Raw genomic sequence first — 21,123 nt, forward strand, 5'->3', positions numbered from 1 at the left:
CACGTTGTAACTCGGGCAAATAAAACGTTCCTTTGAGTACTTCTCCGTTCATGTCTTCCAATTTATAGACGGCAGGATGACGGCCATGCACTCGTCCAGTGACGCGAAACAATTCGGTGGTCCAGTTAGGTAAGTAACCTTTGTCGAAAGTGCGTTTGGTTTTGCCAATGCGCACCCAATCTCCTACGGTCAACTCTCCACTTTTCTTGGGGACAGCCCTCGTCGGGGACGTACCAAACAGACGCTCGAACACCAGCACTTCGTTGTCGGGAGTCACGTCCTGCGGGGCACGTCCGATGCTTCGATGGTAAGATTGGTTGTACGCTTGCACCAGGTGCGGTAAGATGTCGATGTACTTCAGAGTGTGGTGATGCGTAAAATATTTCCACATGCGTTCTTTCAAAGTACGTTGAAAACGTTCCACGATGCTGGCTTTGGTTTCGGGATTCTCGGTGGTAAAAAAATGAATGTCACGTTTCTTTAATTCTTTTTGGAAAGCTTGGTTCAGAAATTCGGTGCCTTTGTCCGTTTGCCATCGAAGAGGGCGACGACCGCTTTGTTTCAACACCCGTTGCAGGGCTCGCACTAACTCGCTGCTCGATTTGGAAGTCAAAGGCACGACCCAGGCAAATTTGGAAAAGACGTCGATGACACAAAACAAATATTTGTAGCCGCGATTGTAGCTGGCCAAATGAGAGACATCGGCTAAATCGGCTTGCCATTGATGATCGATGCCTTCCACTCGGGTGCGACTTCTGGCAAACTTGCGTCGAATGGGTTTGTGTAAAGTGTAGGTAGCTTGTTCTTGTAACCATCGTTGTACTTGAGGTAAACGGAGACTTTTCAGTCGCGTTTTGGCAGCACGATACAATTTTTGAACTCCTGCGTAACCTGCAGGATGCGAGGGATCGTAGTAAATGCTAGCTAAGACTTTTTCCATTTTTTGTGTTGATTGGTGCCTTAATAAGGCACCCACTCTTGGAAGAGGCTACTCTTTTTCTCTTGGGGTATTTTCTTGGATTGTAATGCTTTGCGTGTGCGGCCAGCAATAGGTGTCGAAGAGGAGGAGGATGTCTGAGCAGGGGATATCGGTTCTTGTTTCACTTCTGTCTTCACTTCTGTCTTCACTTTCTTTTTCTCTTGTGAGGAAGAAGGGGTGGCCATCATCTTTTTAATCCATCCAATTCTGGAGGTAGGTGGTGTTGTTAACTTGCGTACTTTTTCTGGTGGAGTTTGAAACCCTTCTTCTTCTTCTTCTTTTCCTTTTTCTGTCTTGGTCACGGGTACTGGTGGTACTGGTACTGGTGATGGTGCTGGACTTTTCATCAAGGTCTTAAAATCTTTCAGAGTGGGTAGAGCTGTTTCGTCTAAAGCTTTCTGGTGAAAGAGTTGCATTCGTTGCAAGAGTTGACCGTACTTTTGCGATTTTTCTGTTTCGGACAAATCTTGGCGATCCATCAAGGACTGCAATTCGTGTTGTAACTGGGACATCTCGCTCAAATTGGGATTGGGAGGTAAATGCGGGGTGCGTTGTTCTTGCCACCGATGGTATTCCATCCATCGTTTGTAAGGCACTAAAGCTAGTTTTCGTCCTTCCATGGGGTTGTCAGGGGTCGATTCTGAGATCTTGGGACTTTCGAAGGCCTTTTTATCTTGCTCCCATCAGTCCTCCCAACATGGTTCCCAAGACTCCTTTCAGTATGGGGCCTAACAAGAGAGGCAAAATGCCTCCACGTTGAACCAACATCTTCTTTTTTTGACGAATGGGAATTTTCTTTTGAACCATTTGGCGAAGAACGTGACGATGTTTGCCTAAGCATTGTTTCTGGTGTTTGGACAAAGGGATCGTGCCTTTCAAAACGTTCAAACAACATTCGCACACGGTATCGATGACCTCTTTGGAGGCCGTTTGAATGAGTTTTTTTCGTAGGGGTGGAGAAGCTTTGGACAGGACAGATAACAGGTCCCCATGTTTGGCTAAACGTGGTGGCAGTCCTTTCCTTTTCTTTCCTTGGGGTTTTCTGGAGGGTGACATCTTTGAGTCTTTAGGAGCACCAAAAGAACACTGATACCCTACTTGGTCACAGGCCTTTTTTATACTGGAACGCGTCGCCACTGATTGTCTTTACGGCGTATCAACTTCATGACAGGCATGACACGTCGTGCAGGGGTACGTAACGGACTAAATCGAGCCAGTTCTTGCTTGGACAAATCCAGTAAACTTTGTAACATGCCCGATCTTTCTTGGACTTTGATTTTGGGAGAAGGTACTTTGTGAGCAGCAGCCACTGCCACTAAATTGGAAGGTCCTGCCACTGGGGAAGTTCTTTTGGGGGTCATCAACGGAGAAGTTCTTGGTGTGATTAACGTCTCCAAGTACTCTTCAGTTCCTGGTGACATCAACGGAGAAGTGGATAAACGTGAGGCTGTCGGAGACACAGTCACCGCTGTGGCAGGTCGTGGTTTGCGAGTGTAAGGCTGCGTCCTGGCCGCAGTGCCTCTCTTGCGACTAGTTTTCTTCTGTGGACTTTTCTTTTTCTGAGGACTTTTTCTCTGTTTCTTTTTCTGGGGGCTTCTTTTCTTTTTTCGGGGTGGTGTCTGGTAAGAGGAGGGTCCCGCCACTGGAGAAGTTCTTCTCTTTGGGGACCTGGTCTTTTTCTTCTTGGGGCTTCGTTGAACTTTTGTCTTAGGGATAACTTTGGGGGCATTAGGATCCCATCTTAAGAGTGAGCGAATGATGACCCCGCCTAGAGTACCGCTCCCTCCAGGTTTCAAAATGATTTGTTTTTTGGTTTGAGTGTCGATGCGGGGATCGGCCAGTTGGACCAAAGCGACTTTGTTTCGATCGAAAAAGCGTTGGGTTTGATGAGGAATCTGAATGATTCCTTGGAGTAATTGACGTGCCGTCACCGTAAACCATCGTAAGACTTCTTTGAGACTAGCTTCTAAGACACGAGCTCGTGTTTGTGGATCTTTTTCTCGACTGATGCCATACAAGGCACGAATCAATTTGACGGGAAGATGCGACTGCATGGACGTCATGTTCGCACTGAGTGTGAGACAGACGAAAAAGGGTCTGAGGTTTTTATAGATTTTTTGATGGGGAGTGAAATGAAGTCGAGGACGGAGACGAGTACAGGACAGGCCCTCCGTCTTGGCACCAGTGGTGAAACAAGTGGGTACGAAATCGCAAATCCTCGGGAGTGGTAGGTTTCAAATCGACGAGTAAATAGGCGTGTGGCGTTTGAGTGGCATCGTCGTACGCCTGAGTCAGCCAAGGCGTTCCTAACTGTTTGGCTAAGACTTGCACTTGCGATTTATCTCGAGGGCTTTTAAACAAGACCACGTAATGTACATTGAGACTGATGGTGCGATGGGCTTTACTTTGTTGAAACAAATTTTGGGTGATGTAAACGACACTGGCATTACGGTGATGCCCTTTGCGCGTGAACCACAATTTAATTTCTTCTTCGTCTTCTCCTAACATGTCGTCGAAAATGACCAAATGGGTTTGACGGGAGTCAGAGACGATGCCGTCGTCTTCTTTAGGAATGCCTTCCACAAACACGATGCAATCGCCTTGACTTTCTCGCAAAAGGCTGTACGCCGATTGCCACTCTTTGTAACACCACACGATCCGTTGAGGTGGCCGATCGATCAAATGATGTTTATGTTCGATCAAACGTTTGACGAATTCGGTTTTGCCTGAACCGCTAGGTCCAGCAATGAGCATGTTAAAGGGATGGCGAAGATACAAAGCCTCCCAACTGGCACGATCTAAGTGTTCGTCGATGACTTTGACAGTAGAGGAAGAGGGAGCAGAGACAGCAGAGGTTGCCATGGTGTGAGAAATGTCACTTGTGACACGAAAAACAAACAAGACAAGAGTTTATATACTTTTTTCAGAACACGTTTATTGAATGTTTCAAATATGAACACGAAAGACAAAAATACATACAACCCAAATAGTGATGTACAGGAATATAAAACACAGCAAAGCGATCAAAGTGGAATATAAACAAGTGTCTGTACAACATGTTTTGGGTAACCAAGATGTCCTAGGGACAGTGTGTAATGTTCTTACAGTCTCTACATGAGGTATTGTCACACAAGTGTCCTCCCGGAATGACCTTTCAGGAATGTCCATGACAGTCCTGTCCTGAAGCGAGTGGTTGTTCTCGGTGACGGGTTCTTCTGGCACCGTCACTAACACAGGTTGAAAAGTAACTTTTTTCCTTGAACAACTCTTGTGCATACTGGGCCACTTCTTGGGTCCAAGCCTCAAAACCCCCCTTTTTCCAGTCACGAACATCTGTCCAATGAGGGTGTAAGTCACAAGCTACACACACATCGTCATACACGTCTTGGGTAGCTAAAAGTTGACGAATCTTTTTTTCCTGTTGAGGTCGAGAAGTATCCAGATGAAACCGCAAGGCTTTGAGCAAAAGGAGTTTTTCGTGACCATTTAAGGCCATGGAGGTGGTAAGTACTGATCGTAAAGAGTCCACAAAGAATCGGCTGGTAAACGAAATCCCAGAAAACAAGTCACTAAGACACACACCACTTGTCGTCCCAAATTGAATGGATAAAGTTCTTGTAATAATCGATGGTAATGATCCACGGTTTGAATATGGTCATTGAGTTCCTTCCACGGAATCTGTTGGATGACATACGACATAAGTCGTGGCATAGCTGCCTGTTTTTATAGTCTCTTTGTTTCGAAAAGAATACACGTACTTTCTAGCCAGTGATCTTCGTTCTCCAGTGGGGAATGTAAATCTTGCATACTGTAACCGAAACGTCAGAGTTCGATTAGAAGTTTCCTCTTCCGCTAAGTAGATTCCACGGAAAATATGTTGGTAATCCTTTACCTCGTCTTCCTCAATGGGTTGCTCTAGGTGAATCTCGAAGTAACCAAAATGATCAACACGTGAATCATCGGGGGCCTGGAAGTATTGAACAAGGTCTGACCATTGAAACAATTTCTGACGAATCAGTTCTCTTATACCCTTCAGGTACCAGTGGTTCAAACACCGGTGACGTAACGGATGCAATTGTTCTTTACGTTTCACTTGTATTTTGACCAGCTCTCGGTAAATGCGTTCTCTCAACTCCACAGGCAAAGTACGAATGTTCTCTAGCAAAGTATCCATGAATAGGTCATACTAAATCCTCTTTGGTCTGACACAAGAAATGTACTGTTTGCACAAACATGGTTTTAATTCATTGTCGAATCTAAATCGTTTCACCACTAATCTACACATTACAATTCGTTCAGAAGTTTCCTCTTTCACTAAGTTGACATTGCGTGAAAGATGTTGGTAATTCGTTAACTCTTCCTCTGGAATTCGATGCAGTACGTTTACCATGTAGTAGATAGAATCGTCAATACCAAACCATTCCTTTTTATAACCAGGAGGTCGTTGATCAATGTCTGTCCAATGGAACACTTTCAATTGAATCAGTCCTTGTATAGCCTGAAGGTACCAGTGGTTCAAACACCGGTGACGTAACGGATGCAATTGTTCTTTACGTTTCACTTGTATTTTGACCAGCTCTCGGTAAATGCGTTCTCTCAACTCCACAGACAAAGCACGAATGTTCTCTTGTAAAGTATTCATGAACAGATTATTATGGTAAGAAGTTACTTCAATGTCTCGGTCCCACTAAAGGTAAGTAATGACAATTCGGTGACCATCGAGCATGTTCAACGTAGGCCGAATCTTGCGGTTCCCAGTGGTGAAGTGACACACCGCAACTGAAGCACTTGACTTTATCTCCTTCGCCCAAGTAGAAAAATCCGGCTCTGGCTAATTCTTCGGGGGTCGGTCCTCCCAGATACTTAGGCCATTTTCCTTTGAACGATTGAAGACGATTTTCAAAGTCGCAGTATTCTTTCTAATTCTACGCTGACCCAGGTTCCCGTCAAGGCCCGTTCTTCCTGGCTGTGCTGACAAGGTTGGTCTTGGTTGCACGTTTCGGCACAAGTACGGCACAAGGGAAACATCAGTTTGCCTTGACAATGGTGAGGTAAGACGGGATGGTATAGGTTCGTGGGAGGCAAAACTTTACACTTGATCAAGCCTTCGTATTGTCGAATGTTTTTCAGGTCGATGTGTTCCGTGAACAATTGCGGGTGCCCTACAGGAAAGCGACAATATTTGCACACGTAGGGATACAGCGAACACACGTCCAAGTATTTGATTTCTTCTCCTTTCTCTTCGTCGGCTTGGTACAGCAAACGGGTGGCATTGGTCCTTCCTCCGTACAAACTATCCCTCGGGTTCAGCGGGTCCATGAACTGGTAACTTTCCACGAGGCATTTAAACTCGGGATCGGTTTTCATACGGTGATCGTACTCGTGTTCCCACATTTCCACCACTTGGTATGCTTCCTGTTCTAACTTTAGGCGCCGCTGACAAGTGTCCTGGTACAAGTCTTCCATGGTTCGTTGCAAAAACTGATTTTTAGTGCCACGGTCAGGGTAACAGACGGGACATCCGTGAAATAAGCAACCGTTAAACTCGTACACGATCTTGGGGTTTTCTAAGTCCCAGCCATCGACCGAATACGTTCCGATGGTCTTTTCGCCCCCTCCGTTGCGGGCATGCTGAATCCACTTGTCTTCCTTGTCGCACAAGTAATGTAACCAACGTAGGGCTTTGACCGAGTATTGACGTTTGACAAAGTGGATCGTTTGAGGACTGATGACAGCCACGGTGTTTTCAGGCATGAATCGTTGTCGATACACTAAGGAACACGCTTTGGCAATGGTGCAAGCTTCTTTCAAAGGATCAACCCCTCCGTGTTCCATGAACAGTTCTCGAAATTTTCCACAGCAACGCCGTAAAATGTCCACGTCGGAACGACAATACTTTAGCATTTCTTCCTGAAAGTCGAAAGGGTCCGAGGCGTGAGCCTGGTACCAAGCGTAGAAAGCTTCTCGTTGTTCGGTACGCATGTTGTCGGGGTCGTAATAGTGAGCCTCAGGTAAATGGGGTAGAACGGCGTGTTGATTGGCTTCCGTATTGAAAAAGTGTGGAAAGTACCCTTTAGCCATTTCTGTCATTCCAAACGTTTTAGGCATTCGACTCAAAGGCATGGCCAAGTAACTCATCGAATCTTTAAACTGTACTTGTCCCACTTGCATGAAAATGATTTTGGCTCCGTTCAAAGTCACTTTAGGACGCTCGGTGCCTTGTTCCGTATAGTACCTCAAAAGAAACTGTCCATCGTATCCGGAAAAATTGTGAGCCATCACCGTGGCATGACGATGACAATCTCCGTAACGTTCGATGTCCTCTTGGCTCCACGTCTTGTCGACGGGGTCTAAGACCCATTGGGCAAAATCGGCTAACGTGTTTGGTCCCCGAAAGATTTTTTCACGCCCTCCGGGAATCTTGCTGCAGTGAGGGCAATGACTGAAGATAGGTTCTTGAATGCACTTCTCGCACGCTCGATGAGCCACGCAGAAATTAGGAATGTGAATGCCAGTCTCTTGCATGCATTCGAAATAGAAAAAGATGAAATTGCCTTTCTTCTTGTGACCGTCCTCTTTCTCTGTTGGGGGTTGGTATTTTTGCACGTAACATTCGTGTTCCAAGTCCACGATGTGGTGACAAATGTGACATTTTTTCTTTCCTGAACATACGTGTGCCTTGGTATTATTGGTACGTATGACTTGTTCACACGTAGAGCACAATCTCAGGAGTTGACAAGCGCATTTTTTCTGTGAACCTTGCGTCTTCAAATGTTGTTGGTAACAGGTAGGGCTGACAAACGTGCGCAGACAAGTGGAACAAGGCACTGGTTCTTCGCTCAGACAGGGTGAAGAGGCCAAACATCCTGTGCATTTCGATCCGCAATGTTTGTGTTGCTCTCGATTGTTATAACCATGGTCACATTTCTCACAGTAATAACCGTATCGCAGGAATGCAGTGATACTGGTAATGGTATCGAAATGGTCATCGTGATGATAAAGATGAATGTATTTTCCGTCCTTAAAGTCTTGGCCTCGAAACAACAGAGACCCGCGCACTTCTTGAGGGTGCACTTTCAAGGTGTATCGTGGAGCTAGGGCATCTTGCAATTTTTGCATCTCAGGAATGCCACAGGGTGTGTCTTTGGACAGTCCGGCTTGTTGCAACAGGAGTTCTGCTTCGTTTCGTTGTTTGGCTCGATAGGAACGTTGAATAGTGTTCCAGGTTCTTTTCCATTCTACCGTATCGTTCTTGTTGGCATAGGTTCGTCCCACCACGATGGCACGGGCTAAACACATCTGGTCATAAGGGTTGTTAATTCGGACGAGACTCGTTTTGGTGTTGCAAAGGTCGTCCACCAATAACATCTTTTTGCGTCCAGTCCCTTGAGGAGGAGAGACGTAGGTCATGTCCAGTGTGGCTTTACCATCGGTGATGTCAAACTGATCATTAGATTGTTGTACGTGTTGAATCTTGTCCATGACTTTGGAAGCAGTCAATTCTGCAGGGGTGCTAAACTCGATCCAAACAGGGGATTTCAAACCGTCGTGTTGTATGGAAAGTCTCAAGCGATCGTCTTCTTTGGGTTGACATTGTCGCTTGAGTGCAGTGAGCAAAGAATCCCACACCTCAGTGATGAACACTTCTGCTTTCTCTAACGGCACTTCAGCCTTGAAATCTTTAAACTTCACTGTGTATTTGTAAGCCGTGGTTCTAAATTTTCTAGAGGAGCGCTTTTCCGTCTCTCGAATGGAATAGTACTTTTCAGGGTTGACTAAAGGTGGTTAACTTGGTTTAGAGGGTTCGGATTCTGGTTCACTCATGTCCTCTTCAAAATCACTGGCATGAATCTGTGCCAAGATTTCAGCCCTGGTACGAGGCGATAGATCACGTTTCTGCCTCTTACTTTCTTCTTCTTTCTTCTCGAATGAATGGGATCGTTTCATCTTGAAAGCAAAAAGTCAAATGACTCAAGTTCAAACACCATAAGCTACTTTATAGTCATAGCAGACCAGCGTATATAAAAGGGTGTGTGTCTTGTCCTTTCACTATTCATTTCACTCTCAAGCCGAGCACAACGATGGAAGAGACTAACCAGATGGAACGTTTCGTCAGAGCTTTGCGAGGGGTCATTAGAAAATTCTCTTCAGACCAGCCTACGGACTACTCTCCTTCCTTTCGAGATAAAAGTCAAGATACTTGCTATATCTGTCAGAAGAAAGGGCATTGGTCTTCAGAGTGTCCAGACCGTCAAAAACGAACAAAAACAGGGACTAAAAAAGACAAAAGTCAAGATACCTGTTATTATTGTCAAGAAAAAGGACATTGGTCTCCAGATTGCCCAAAAAAGAAACAAGAGGAGTCAGAAGAAAAGAAGGATTCTTCAGAAGAAGAGAGGGATTCTTCGGAAGAAGAGAGGGATTCTTCAGAGAAAGAAGAGGAAGAAAAAAGACAATTCTATTTAGAAGAGGCAAAGAAACAGGAGAAGAAGAAAAGAAGAAGGGAAGAAAATGAGGAAAAGACGGTGAAGAAATTTAAAAAACAGAGAGAGTAAACAAGGAGAAAGAAGAAGTCAATGAACTTTTTATTAAAGTGTTGTGTTGTGAATTGGATTGTAAAAAATGGAGAAAAGAATAAATGAATGATAAAAGGTAAGTGTCTTTGAGTTGTGATTTTAAAATAAGAAGCTACACTCACACACTCATACACAGACACGTACTATAAGGGTAAAATGGGTGGGGTTTTTTTTTTTTTGAGTTATTGGCAAATTGAAATTGTATTTCTTTTCGAGAAATGTGGGTGGCCCTGAAAAGGGCCTTTTTCTTCATGGTGAAAGGGTGAGTTTAAGCAATCAACTTTAACTGCCTTATGCCTTTGCCACGGCCAAGGCCTACTTCTGGACTGCGTAATGTTGATGATGATGATAATGATTGGGTTGAAATCACTAAGGGTGGTACGGTAGGCTTAGTCACAGGGTTGACGTGTTTAGCTCGGGAAGGTCGTATTCTCTTCGGTCGTGATAAAGAAGTCTGATACATTTGTTTCAGACTTCTTAACTCCGCTAAAATGTCCAACAGTACCGTGACCGTTTGATTTTCACCCTCTTGTTTCTTTGCTGCTACTTCTTCTTGCTGTTGTTTTTTTCTTACCTCTTCTTCTTGTTGCTGTTGCTGTAGGAGAAAAGCCTGTTCCGCTTCCTTTTGTCGTTGTATAAATTTCTCCAATTCTTCTTTCTGTCTCTGTCTAAAATTCTCCACTTGCGGTAATGAAGAAGGTAACGAAGGTTCCGGAACAAATTCTTGCGAGGAGAGAAAATCCACAAAATCCCAATTCACCTCTTCTGAAAGTAAGTCCGAGTTCCCTTGGGCAGTCTCCCCTGCTGGTGCACCCCAATGGATCGTTTTCTGAGTTTCCGTCATGTTGAATCACTGTCGCATAGATTGACTGCACACAAGCGCTAGCGAATCTATATAGACTACGTGACGTCACAGACTGCACTCTTCGGATTGGATGCGAGCTGACTGAATTCTGTAACGCGTGTTCGGATTGGTGAATGAACTCAATCCGTTTTAATTCTTCCTGTACCTATAAATAAGCGCCGTTCACTGCATTGATTCACCTATTCTCGGAGTCTCAACATGTGGACAGACGTTGAATCTTCAACCCTTGTGTCAACAATGATGTTCAGGACGGACATGCTCATGTATGTCCGATCCAAGTGGACCGTTGTCCACAGGACCAACAGCAGCCTGTGGATAAGAAGAGTCTATATAGAGAGACAAGGTTGCCTCAAGAGGACTCTGATGTATGGCCCTGCTGTAAGACGAAGTTTGAGGAAAAGAAGATGTCGCAAATGCCCTTTATGTTAAGGGCATATTAACATAAACCAAAGGCCCTTTTCAGGGCCAGCCATATATCTCGAAAAGAGATAGCCTTTCCATTGCCTACCCTTTTTTAAAAAATTTAAAAAAAAAAAATCCCATGTTAAATTCCCTTTGTACGTAAAGTGACCCACGATTTATTCCCATGTTAAATTCCCCTTGTACGTAGAGTGTCCCACGATTTATTCCCATGTTAAATTCCCTTGTACGTAGATTGTCCCACGATTTATTCCCATGTTAAATTCCCTTGTACGTAGAGTGTCCCACGATTTTTCGCCATGTTAAATTTCCATTGTACGTAGAGTGTCCCAAGGGGTTCTGTAATGCTAATTCCCATTGTACGTAGGGTGTCCCCCTTCACTACTATCGTGTGATTGCCGCTTTTTAAACTTAGAACAAAGGATTATCGCGAATAACAGCTACTTTTAAAAGATAATCTGAACGAGAGGGAAAGGTAAATTACAAATTAAATTTGAAAAGGTAAACAAAACACAAAGAGGCAGAGGTATTAATGAGTCTTCATAACCTGATATACCGGTCCAGATCTCACTCAGTCCAAGCAAGGTAAATACAGGCACCTGATGAAATATGGACATGTTCGACGAACTGTAATATATATTTGAAATTTCCTGTTGAAAATGCCCATGATTCTTTCGACATAGTTCCAAACCACCGGCATAACATAGCGCTAGCACAGCTAGGAACATACCGATTCCTGAAATCGAAGAAGCAGATAAACAAAGGCACCAATAAACAGTGATGCATAAATGAGGAAAGGAGCCCACATGCTGACGATTTCTAGGGTGATAACTACGAAAAAAAAAAATTAGAAATGGTTAGAAAATCATGTCTTTATGATTGGTTGTAATTCAACATGACAATAAAATCTTGGTGATCACGATTGTTAAATACTGACTAAGTCATTTTGCTAAACTAGTTATCCCCATGTTGGCAAACACGCATGAATTAAACATATACTACAGTCTATTTGTTAACCGTAAACGTTTACAGAGAGTGCATGTAGTACACAATATAGTGACTAAAGTAGTATAGGAACCCAATCTATGTATGTCGATAGAAAGTTATAAGTGTGGAGGTTTCTTAGTTTCAGCGCTATTAAGCTTCGCATTGCTTCGGTTCTATGCAGGTATTCGAGGAATCGTGTCCAGACCAATATATTCCTATATATTGTTACCATACAAAATGTTAAGGGGAATCTTTGTAGGTTAAGGCATATTTGAATACAAGTTAACCTTAAATTTGTTCTGTGCTACTAACAGTTCGTTTGCTGAATTCTCACTTGAAATGAACGTTAAGAGAAAGTCTACGCACCTATTCGTTGAATGTTGGTTGGACCTTTGCCACATCTGATCAATAGGGGGTATATAACGAAGTCCATCAGCGGAATGAATAAAACAAGCATTACTGCATTGAAGTAAATTAGAAACGCTGGAGGAATAGTAACATCGCCAAAACTTATGTCCAAACGTTCACTTTGAAGAAACAAAGAAGTTGACATCTAAAACGGAGGATGAAAATAGTTTTAGGCTTACATGGACACTTATCAATACAATTTCAGTTTTGATAAGAAACTAGTAAGACAAGAAAAAAAAAAACAAAAAAAACCCCAACAAATAATAGGCAACCTTGTTGTCTACTTGGTCTGAGACGATACACATTTTCTTTTCCATTCACCATTAATGTCGATATAGTTAAATTATGATGCGGCTTAGAAGTATAGTTCCATGTATAATTTTTACGCTTCATGTTATAGATCATTCAACCCAAGACAAATGTTCATCAGTCAACCCAAGACAAATGTTCATCATTCAACCAAAGACAAATGTTCATCATTCAACCAATGACAAATGTTCATCATTCAACCAAAGACAGATCTTCATCATTCAACCAATGACAAATGTTCATCATTCAACCAAAGACAAATGTTCATCATTCAACCAAAAACAAATGTTCATCATTCAACCAAAGATAAATGTTCATCATTCAATCAAAGATAAATGTTCATTATTCAACCAAAAACAAATGTTTATCATTCAACCAAAGACAAATGTTCATCATTCAACCAATGACAAATGTAAATCATTCAACCAATGACAAATGTTCATCATTCAACCAATGACAAATGTTCATCATTCAACCAATGACAAATGTTCATCATTCAACCAAAGACAAATGTTCATCTGATAAGATGAACATGTTTAGGGCCATTTACATGCCCTACTTCCCATTTTTAATCGGTAATTTACATCAACTCTTGAGTATAACACGGCGTTTGAACAGGCAAACAATTTTCAGAGTAATCTCATTATCTTAAATAACTCATTCCCGCATAGGCTCACCTGCATAGACAAATAAACTTATTTGTTTTACACTGATTACTTACCTGTGCATAACTCATCCAATAAATTGTAACGAAACCATATATAGGAAGAATTTTAAGCACATTTTTAACTTCATGAATGTATGATGTTTCGATCTGGTTCACTTCAAAGTGTTGTCTTTTTCTCCTCCAGGTGTTGCAGCACATTATAAATGCCTTCTTTAATACGCTTTCTGGAAATAATGATTACATCTTTGATTTTTCCTTCATTTCAGTTGCAGCAAACGTAATATGATCTATATTTTTTAATAAGCAGATATTTTTGCTAGCAACACATTTTATTCTATAAAAGGTGGTTGTACTACATATATTTTTTCCGCTGATCAGAATTATTAAATAAAAATATGGACATAATTAACTTCAACGACACTTTCTCATAACTACTGTCATGTGGTGAGGTTGACGCGTCATTATCCAATGGAACTAAAAGTATTATTAACACGAGTCAGGAGAAATAATTGTAACAGCTTCAATGTGTATAGTATACATTTATTGCACTTGTTAGGAGGGAGATATGATGGTTTTTTCATCCAAGGCAAGTCATGCTTCACGAGGGCGAAGCTCAGTTGGAACATGACTTGTGAACCCATTTCCATATCTCCACCAAACAAGTACAATATATTGTTTATTATACTGAACCAAACGAAATGTGAAAACACGATCGCGTGAGGCATTATTGCTTGAGGAGAAATACATGTTTTTTTTGCGTGGAAGGTGACATTTGTACGTCAATCATTGACGGCGTTATTTTATAAGAGAAAAGACTAATATATAGTCAAATTCCTATCGGATTGCCTTAATATTGGTACTATTAGTTTCTCAGTTAATTGCTAGACTTCCAAGCTAATGTTGCAAATATCACAAACAGTCCTAGAACGTTCTGTTTTGTCATTATCTGTTCGTGTGAATAAATATTTCTGGCTATGACAGTTAAAGGAAGAAACAAATTTTGGAAAATTCGAACCTTTGTGATGGGAACATCATATTACCGTGAAAAATGAACTGAATTCTTAGTAAGGAAATCAATGTTCATAGATCTTCAAATTTTCTTTTTTCTTAATACACTTTGGTTATGGCAATCATTAAAAAAAGATTATCTGGCATTTAATCTGAATCAGGAATTTTTTTTATTATTACCTGTCTATATGGTTTGCAAGTCTGTAATTGACTTATGTTTATGAAACCAACATACGCCTAACTTGTACCTTAGAAATTAAGGTAATATAAAGGATATCATCGTTTTGTGAGTAGATTTAAAAAAAGATTGCACGAGTGAAGTTGACAGAATGTGAATAAATGTTTCAACTTCAAGAGTGGAATGAAGAAGGGATATAGAAGGACAAGAGGAAGAGAAAATGGCATAGGCCGTTATGTGGATATACAGGTCAGAATAACATAAGGCAGCGATAGTTATTAAATAAAGACAGAAAGATGTACTTCCTAAACAGAAAGAGAAAGTATTTCCAAAACTTATATCGCACCTGTGGCGATAAAAGTGGTGACACCACTGACAACATCATTTATCTCCCTTTGATATATTTCAATATCGCTTTATGAAAACCATTATAAAATATATCAGTATTTCATTTAGTGCTTTATCAGGTAGATGTCTTTTATCTTAAGTACATGGATTCTTCCCTTGACCTCCTCTGAATCCACTTTGTGAGATCCACCTAACCGACCATTTTCGACTATAAATTTGTATCATATTGACATCACAAATTTCTTAGTTGTGATTAGTGTTAATTGGAAGGTGAATCTACAATATGGTACTGTTATAACTATCAGAAAAGAACTATATATACTGGTATAAAATTTCATATTGCCTGCTGTCATTTAATTGTCGTGCGTGGAGCAATATCGAAACTGAATTTATACAGAAAGTGTGGTCTACTAATATTGGGTAATTTAAATGTCAAATGATACCCGGATTGCACGATATGGTCAGGATTAACACGCAATCACTTGTACGTACTGCAATGATCATATATATATATATATATATATATATATATATATATATATATATATATATATATATATATATATATATATATATATATATATATATATATATATATATATATATATATTCCCTGTATGCCAGGTATGAGCGTATATCTGATTCCACTTTCTTTATAACAAAACTATTTTCTTATTGAATTCTTGAGTTCAGGTTAGTGTCTAAATTTATCTTAACGCCATACTTTCGTGGTGTAATGTAAACCATGTTGTTTTTCTGTGTCAAGTAACGTGATGCATATATGTTTAGAGACCAACAATACAAGAACGGGTCTTTGTGACCCAAAATGAGATAGAAGAAATATTAGTCGGCCTAAGTATGAAAGGTTTCGTTTTATCTATTAAATTAGTTATAGTTTGCGATGGAAATGGAGATTCAATCTTATCTAGATTACTTTGCAATATTATGTATATCTCCCGCTTGAGAGTACGGATCCATTCATTCTTGATACAGTCAAATAGAACACCTGTGTATAGATATAATCAGATAGCTATGTTCCTTTTTAACCTCTTTTTGCTATGCAAATAACGTTTTCCTAGATCTACCCCTTAAGTCAATGGATAAGCATATATATATATATATATATATATATATATATATATATATATATATATATATATATATATATATATATATATATATAGAGAGAGAGAGAGAGAGAGAGAGAGAGAGAGAGAGAGAGAGAGAGAGAGAATTTTAATCAGTAATTTACAGAGATTCGATGGCGATGGGGATTCCGTTGTATATATATATATGTGTGTGTGTGTGTGTGTGTGTGTGTGTGTGTGTTTGACAAATGACTTGAAATGTATTGTATGTGCAATAATAAAATCGAGCGCGCACAGCTATGCAAATATATGGTCGAGGTCAGAAGCAGCTAATATGATCAAAATATCTTTGCCAGCTTTAAAGTTACTTATCAATTTCGCAGGTAGATATCTACTGAAATTAAATCTCGGCTAGATATACCAAATTTATCTCATGTATTAAATATTCACTGAAAGTGTATAATTAACAAGTAGTGCAAATCCTATTATCAGTGAATTATATGATAAACTCATATGCACAAAATCCTAGGTACTTATAATTATTATGAAATAATAAGTATTTACATGCGAAGATGTAGAAAACCTTATAAGTGTGAAAGAAATACGAGCTGTCTTTGAGAGGGGGCAGCGTTATAGTGTCTGTAAAGTAAACCATATCATCTCTTCGATAATAATTATCTAGAAATTAATGAAGTAGTTGGCTTTAGAAATTTAATATTCATCGAGATCAAATAAGTACAGTATATCACACTTTATTGACCACCCGATTCACCCAGTCACGTACAGGATCTTGCCAAATATAATAATAAAAACGCTCTCAGAAAAATAATTTTGACGACACATTATTCATCTGTAACTTTAACAAAACTGATCGAATTATCAAACTGATCGAAACTGATCGAATTATCAAACTCAAACGGACCAAAAATTAAAGATGACTATCCTTCTGACAGCTCATCGATATGTGAAAATATGTCATACTTTTACCACCATTATGGATCTTATTCTCTTATGTAACGCGAGTGCCATATACTCTTCTTAGAAACTGTTTGCATTATTGAATTTTTTTAAGAATAAGATGTTTCAAATAATGCAACGATACCTGTACTGACTTGCACAATATGAGATCATATTATCTCTATTTGTAGACTAATTAGATATCATAAATGACATAGACAAGTCAAACATACCAATACTCAAGAACACTGAGCTAAAATTATAAAACTTCGACAGAAAAGAGGAAAGAAATCTGCCTTCCAACTATTGGACGAATTTATTATATTGGTCTCGACTCCAAAAAATCTACAAGCGCACCTTCATAATTAACAATAGTTTGAGTGTGGCGATATGTAGTTTTACACCTATAGAATCTTCTATAATTCAAATGATCTTCTATACTTCCAATCATCATATAGTTCCAATAGCTATGAATGAACCGAGTTTTCTGCTATGTGATAGGACTGCAACTAAAACACCTGATACTATTGGAATTGTTAAGACACTTGTTACGTGTTTAGTCTCGAATAAACAGTAACACAAGAAAGAGGGCAAACAACAAACTTTGAAAAATGTGACAAATAATTTATTTCCCTGGAAAAATATTGTGAAAATGAACAAATAAGAACTTACGGTCTTAAGTATCAAATCCAAAAATAATCCAAGAATAGTCCACGAATACAATTTAAGAAGTCCTAATACTGAAATGTTCTAATGTTTTCAAGCTCGAGTCCCGACGAAGAATCCAAGATGGAAGGCGATGACGTATATTCTGTATTATTCACAAACAATAATCCGGTGTTGGAAATCCGAATAAAATGTTTTAAGCAATGTCTTTGTTAAAGAATTCTGTATGAGCACAAAACTATTTAGAGAGAAACGAATTAATCTTTTAGAATCCAAATAATCTGAAGAAAAATTAACATATAACTCGAAAACTGGCCACAACCGAAGTAAACCACTTGACATTAAGTATTTTTAAACCCAGACTGAGATCTCTCTCAATAAGCAATGGTTTAAAACTTGAATAATGCGTAAAACATATGCCCGGATAAGGGTTACTTGATCATGTTTACATATAAAAAAATCACGTAGCCCCTGTATGTCCTTGATAAGAACCAATCATTTGTTTCTGAGAAAAAAAGTTGTTTACTTCACTAAAGCTATTTACAAGCTTAGGGTCACGTATTCAATACAGCCTCGATCTCACTCTTATTATTCCCACAATAAAAATAAAAAAAAAAATAACTTGTTCACGTGGCTGTTAATAATTTCGAATTAAGGTCGAGAACCAGGTAAACTTTAAGTGTTTACCAAATAAACTGTCAAGGTCAAACTATTTTCAAAACAAACAAAAAAATCCAAATCACGTAAACAAGATTATATTATAATAGCATGCAATATAATTTTTTTTTAAAGCTGACAAACATTAAAATTAAAATAAATATAAATTAAATCAGATATACGTAACACACTTACAAATATTGGGACTACTTTCGGATTCCAAAGCAGGTAGCAATGTACTGTCAGTCAAGCTTAGTCTGAATCAACTCGCATCAACTGTACACCCTCCCCCATCAGGTAACATAAATTATATGCTCAAATTTCACATATGCATCCCAAATTGCAATTCATAAAGAAAATACTATTTATGTTTTATACTTATCACCGCAACCTAAATGTAAGTGTAGCTCTGACAGTGATTGGCCTCAAGTCAGCCAAGTGATCCGATCCAGTGAATTCTACGATTAGAAAAATCTTCAAAACCTCGGAGCGAAGAGAATAAAGCCTATGATCTTCGAGGAGTAGGGTTTCCCGATAGGTTTGTGGAACGCTTTGTTATGTTACAAACAACAGATCAAACAAGTTCATGTTAGTTCAAACCTAGCTTTCTTTCCTGTGTGTATAATGTGTTTTTCATCAAAAAAGAGACACTTTATCCAGGAACACAAGTTACACAGATGTCACACTTACCTGAAGGAGGGACATGATTGTATATGTTTTTTCCCAGTCTGAATATGACAAGTCCAGCAAGCAATATCAACATGGACATGAGGTAGCCCCAGTGAAACTGTTTTGTTTCTTGTTGAAGGTAGACCACACTGGATGATGCTATGCATCCAAGGTTTCTGGCCCAATAATACCTTAACATTTTGAAAGAACATTATCAGTTATCTCAAACTGAAACAGGAATTGTGACCTATGCTAATGTATTTAGTCTATTTATTAAAGTAAATATAGCAGAGAATCTAAACGAAGGTATATAAAAGTAGCCTAGCTAATTTCCATTTTAAGCACGAGAGAATACATCCGAAAGCTATTAAAAGAATTTTAGAGATAAAGAATACGTCTTTAGAGAAGGGCTTTTAAATACAAGTCAAATCACGAGTCTGGCAATTTTGCATAACGACAGTTGTTGTTCTTGTTGTAGGGTTTAACGCCATTTTTCAGCACAGGATAGGCTATACATGGCGGCAAGTATCAGTAGTGGAGGAAGAATCCGGAAATACACGGGAAAGAACCACCGACCCACGAGAAGCTACTGGCAAGCCTTCTCACGTACCCACATTGGCCGAGCCCGAGACTCGATTCCACGCAGACAGAGGTGAGACGGCAGTGATCCGTAACGGTGGGCGCTTTAAACCACTCGGCCACACAGATCGTCCCCATAACGACAGTCACTTCTGAAGGTGCTGTACACTACCAGTGACATTATATGGTATGAAATTCAGCTTTAATAAAGACACCGACTTAGATTTTAAAACAACAACAATTCCTTCTCTCCTTTTGTCGAAATCAGCCCTGTACATTCCAATTTACCGGTCCGGGGTGGGGGGGTGGGGGTAGAGGTGGGTGCAACTGTTCTTTGATTGTATCCACATATATAAAGAAGGATTAATGTTATAATTGTTATCACTTATATTGAATATGTACCTGGTAAAAGGCAACAAAATACATTACACCTTATTTCCAGTCAATAACATAGGTAGTGGAAATTGTTTGTAAGGTATTTATCCAAACAAAGTTTGCTTGTTTAAACTTTCTTGCTATTCCAAAAAAACTGCATATGTAATTAAAGAAAATGAGTCACATTTTACAATATTGGTTGCTTACGTGTCAGCTTCTGTCTTCATATAAATGGGGAATGTACTATTCATGTAAGTGTTAAAATATGCTGTGGTAGCTTAAAAGAAAAATATGATTATCAGAATCATCGTTATGATATGATTTTCTTCGAGAAACTTTGTCCAGCTTGGCTAATGTCAGCTTGAACGACAAACATTTTCCTTTTTGTGCTGCAAAAGCTCAATGACAGGATTAATATTTCTTTTAATTGAAAAATAATGATTTCTGGCATAAATGATTCATTGATCCGTAGAATAAATGTTTACGTTTCATTGTATGCCCTGAAATTGGATTTGTAGCAACCACAGTCATTTTGTTCATAGGATCCACATCACTGTTGATTTATTGGTGCAAACCAGTAACAATTGATATTAAATAAACATAAATTCTAAATGATTTCAATGCAGATCACAACAGCAAAACTAATAAGAATTATTGTCCAAACAAAGGATTAAGAACTCTGTAGAAATGGCGATACAATCAGTATTTTGATGATTTTAGGTGTTGTGTCTCATAAGCGACATTAAATAATTATAATATATTTAAAGTATATGTTTTCCAGGCTTAAGCGACATTTCTGTAAACAAATATTTTAGTCGTGCGATGCATCTATATGTGGAAAGCGAACAATAATTTCTCTGTACAAGCGCTATAATAAACACACGAGGTAAAGGAACATATGTGGATACTAAATCAAAATGTAAGCCTCAGATTATTTCTAAATTTTTCTGACTACAGGTGTTCACCTGGAGAAGTGCAATAATTGATGTTGTTGAAAGGTAAATATAATTCCGGTTTGTTAATGTCGGAGAAGTTTACCTAAGTACTGTCCTAAAGCTATACATTTTCTTCAAATTTCGCTAAAAAGAACAAATAGGATAAAGTTGGTATAAATAGAAGAAATTCTAGGGTTATGATTGTTGGTGGGAAGTTAGGTAAAAACAAAATGAAGATGATATATTGTACCATGACAAGAAATACTAGAAAATGAACTTGATGTTCAAGCATGACATTCTTTATTTTAACCAAATCAATATAGACACTGACGACGTCGCTGAATCTACTTTGACTTCAATTACGTCGAAATATCCTGGTGCTTAAGGGATCTTACCAGTAGCGCGACACCTCTCAGACAGTTAATACGTGTTAAAAGATTGATACAGAAGAA

At 39.3% G+C, this 21,123-nt stretch overlaps 1 protein-coding gene across 4 annotated transcripts in view; it reads right to left on the reverse strand.

Moving 5' to 3' along the window:
* Positions 1–21,123, reverse strand: part of LOC149802739 (solute carrier family 15 member 4-like) — a 56,223-nt gene that overhangs the window by 9,859 nt on the left and 25,241 nt on the right. For 3 of the 4 annotated variants that reach the window (XM_089952145.1, XM_089952147.1, XM_089952148.1), the window contains 4 exons: positions 18,804–18,973; positions 13,266–13,435; positions 12,194–12,380; positions 11,388–11,576 (listed from right to left, as the gene is read on the reverse strand). In XM_089952145.1, coding sequence (XP_089808271.1) covers positions 11,388–11,576; positions 12,194–12,380; positions 13,266–13,435; positions 18,804–18,973 — 716 coding nt within the window. The remainder of the gene's footprint in view (positions 1–11,387; positions 11,577–12,193; positions 12,381–13,265; positions 13,436–18,803; positions 18,974–21,123) is intronic. The other variant, XM_089952146.1, reaches the window with a different exon arrangement.

The sequence above is a fragment of the Sinohyriopsis cumingii genome, chromosome 3 (genome assembly GCF_028554795.1).
Source record: "Sinohyriopsis cumingii isolate HCF-2022 chromosome 3, ASM2855479v2, whole genome shotgun sequence".
Taxonomy (NCBI): Eukaryota; Metazoa; Mollusca; class Bivalvia; order Unionida; family Unionidae; genus Sinohyriopsis; species Sinohyriopsis cumingii.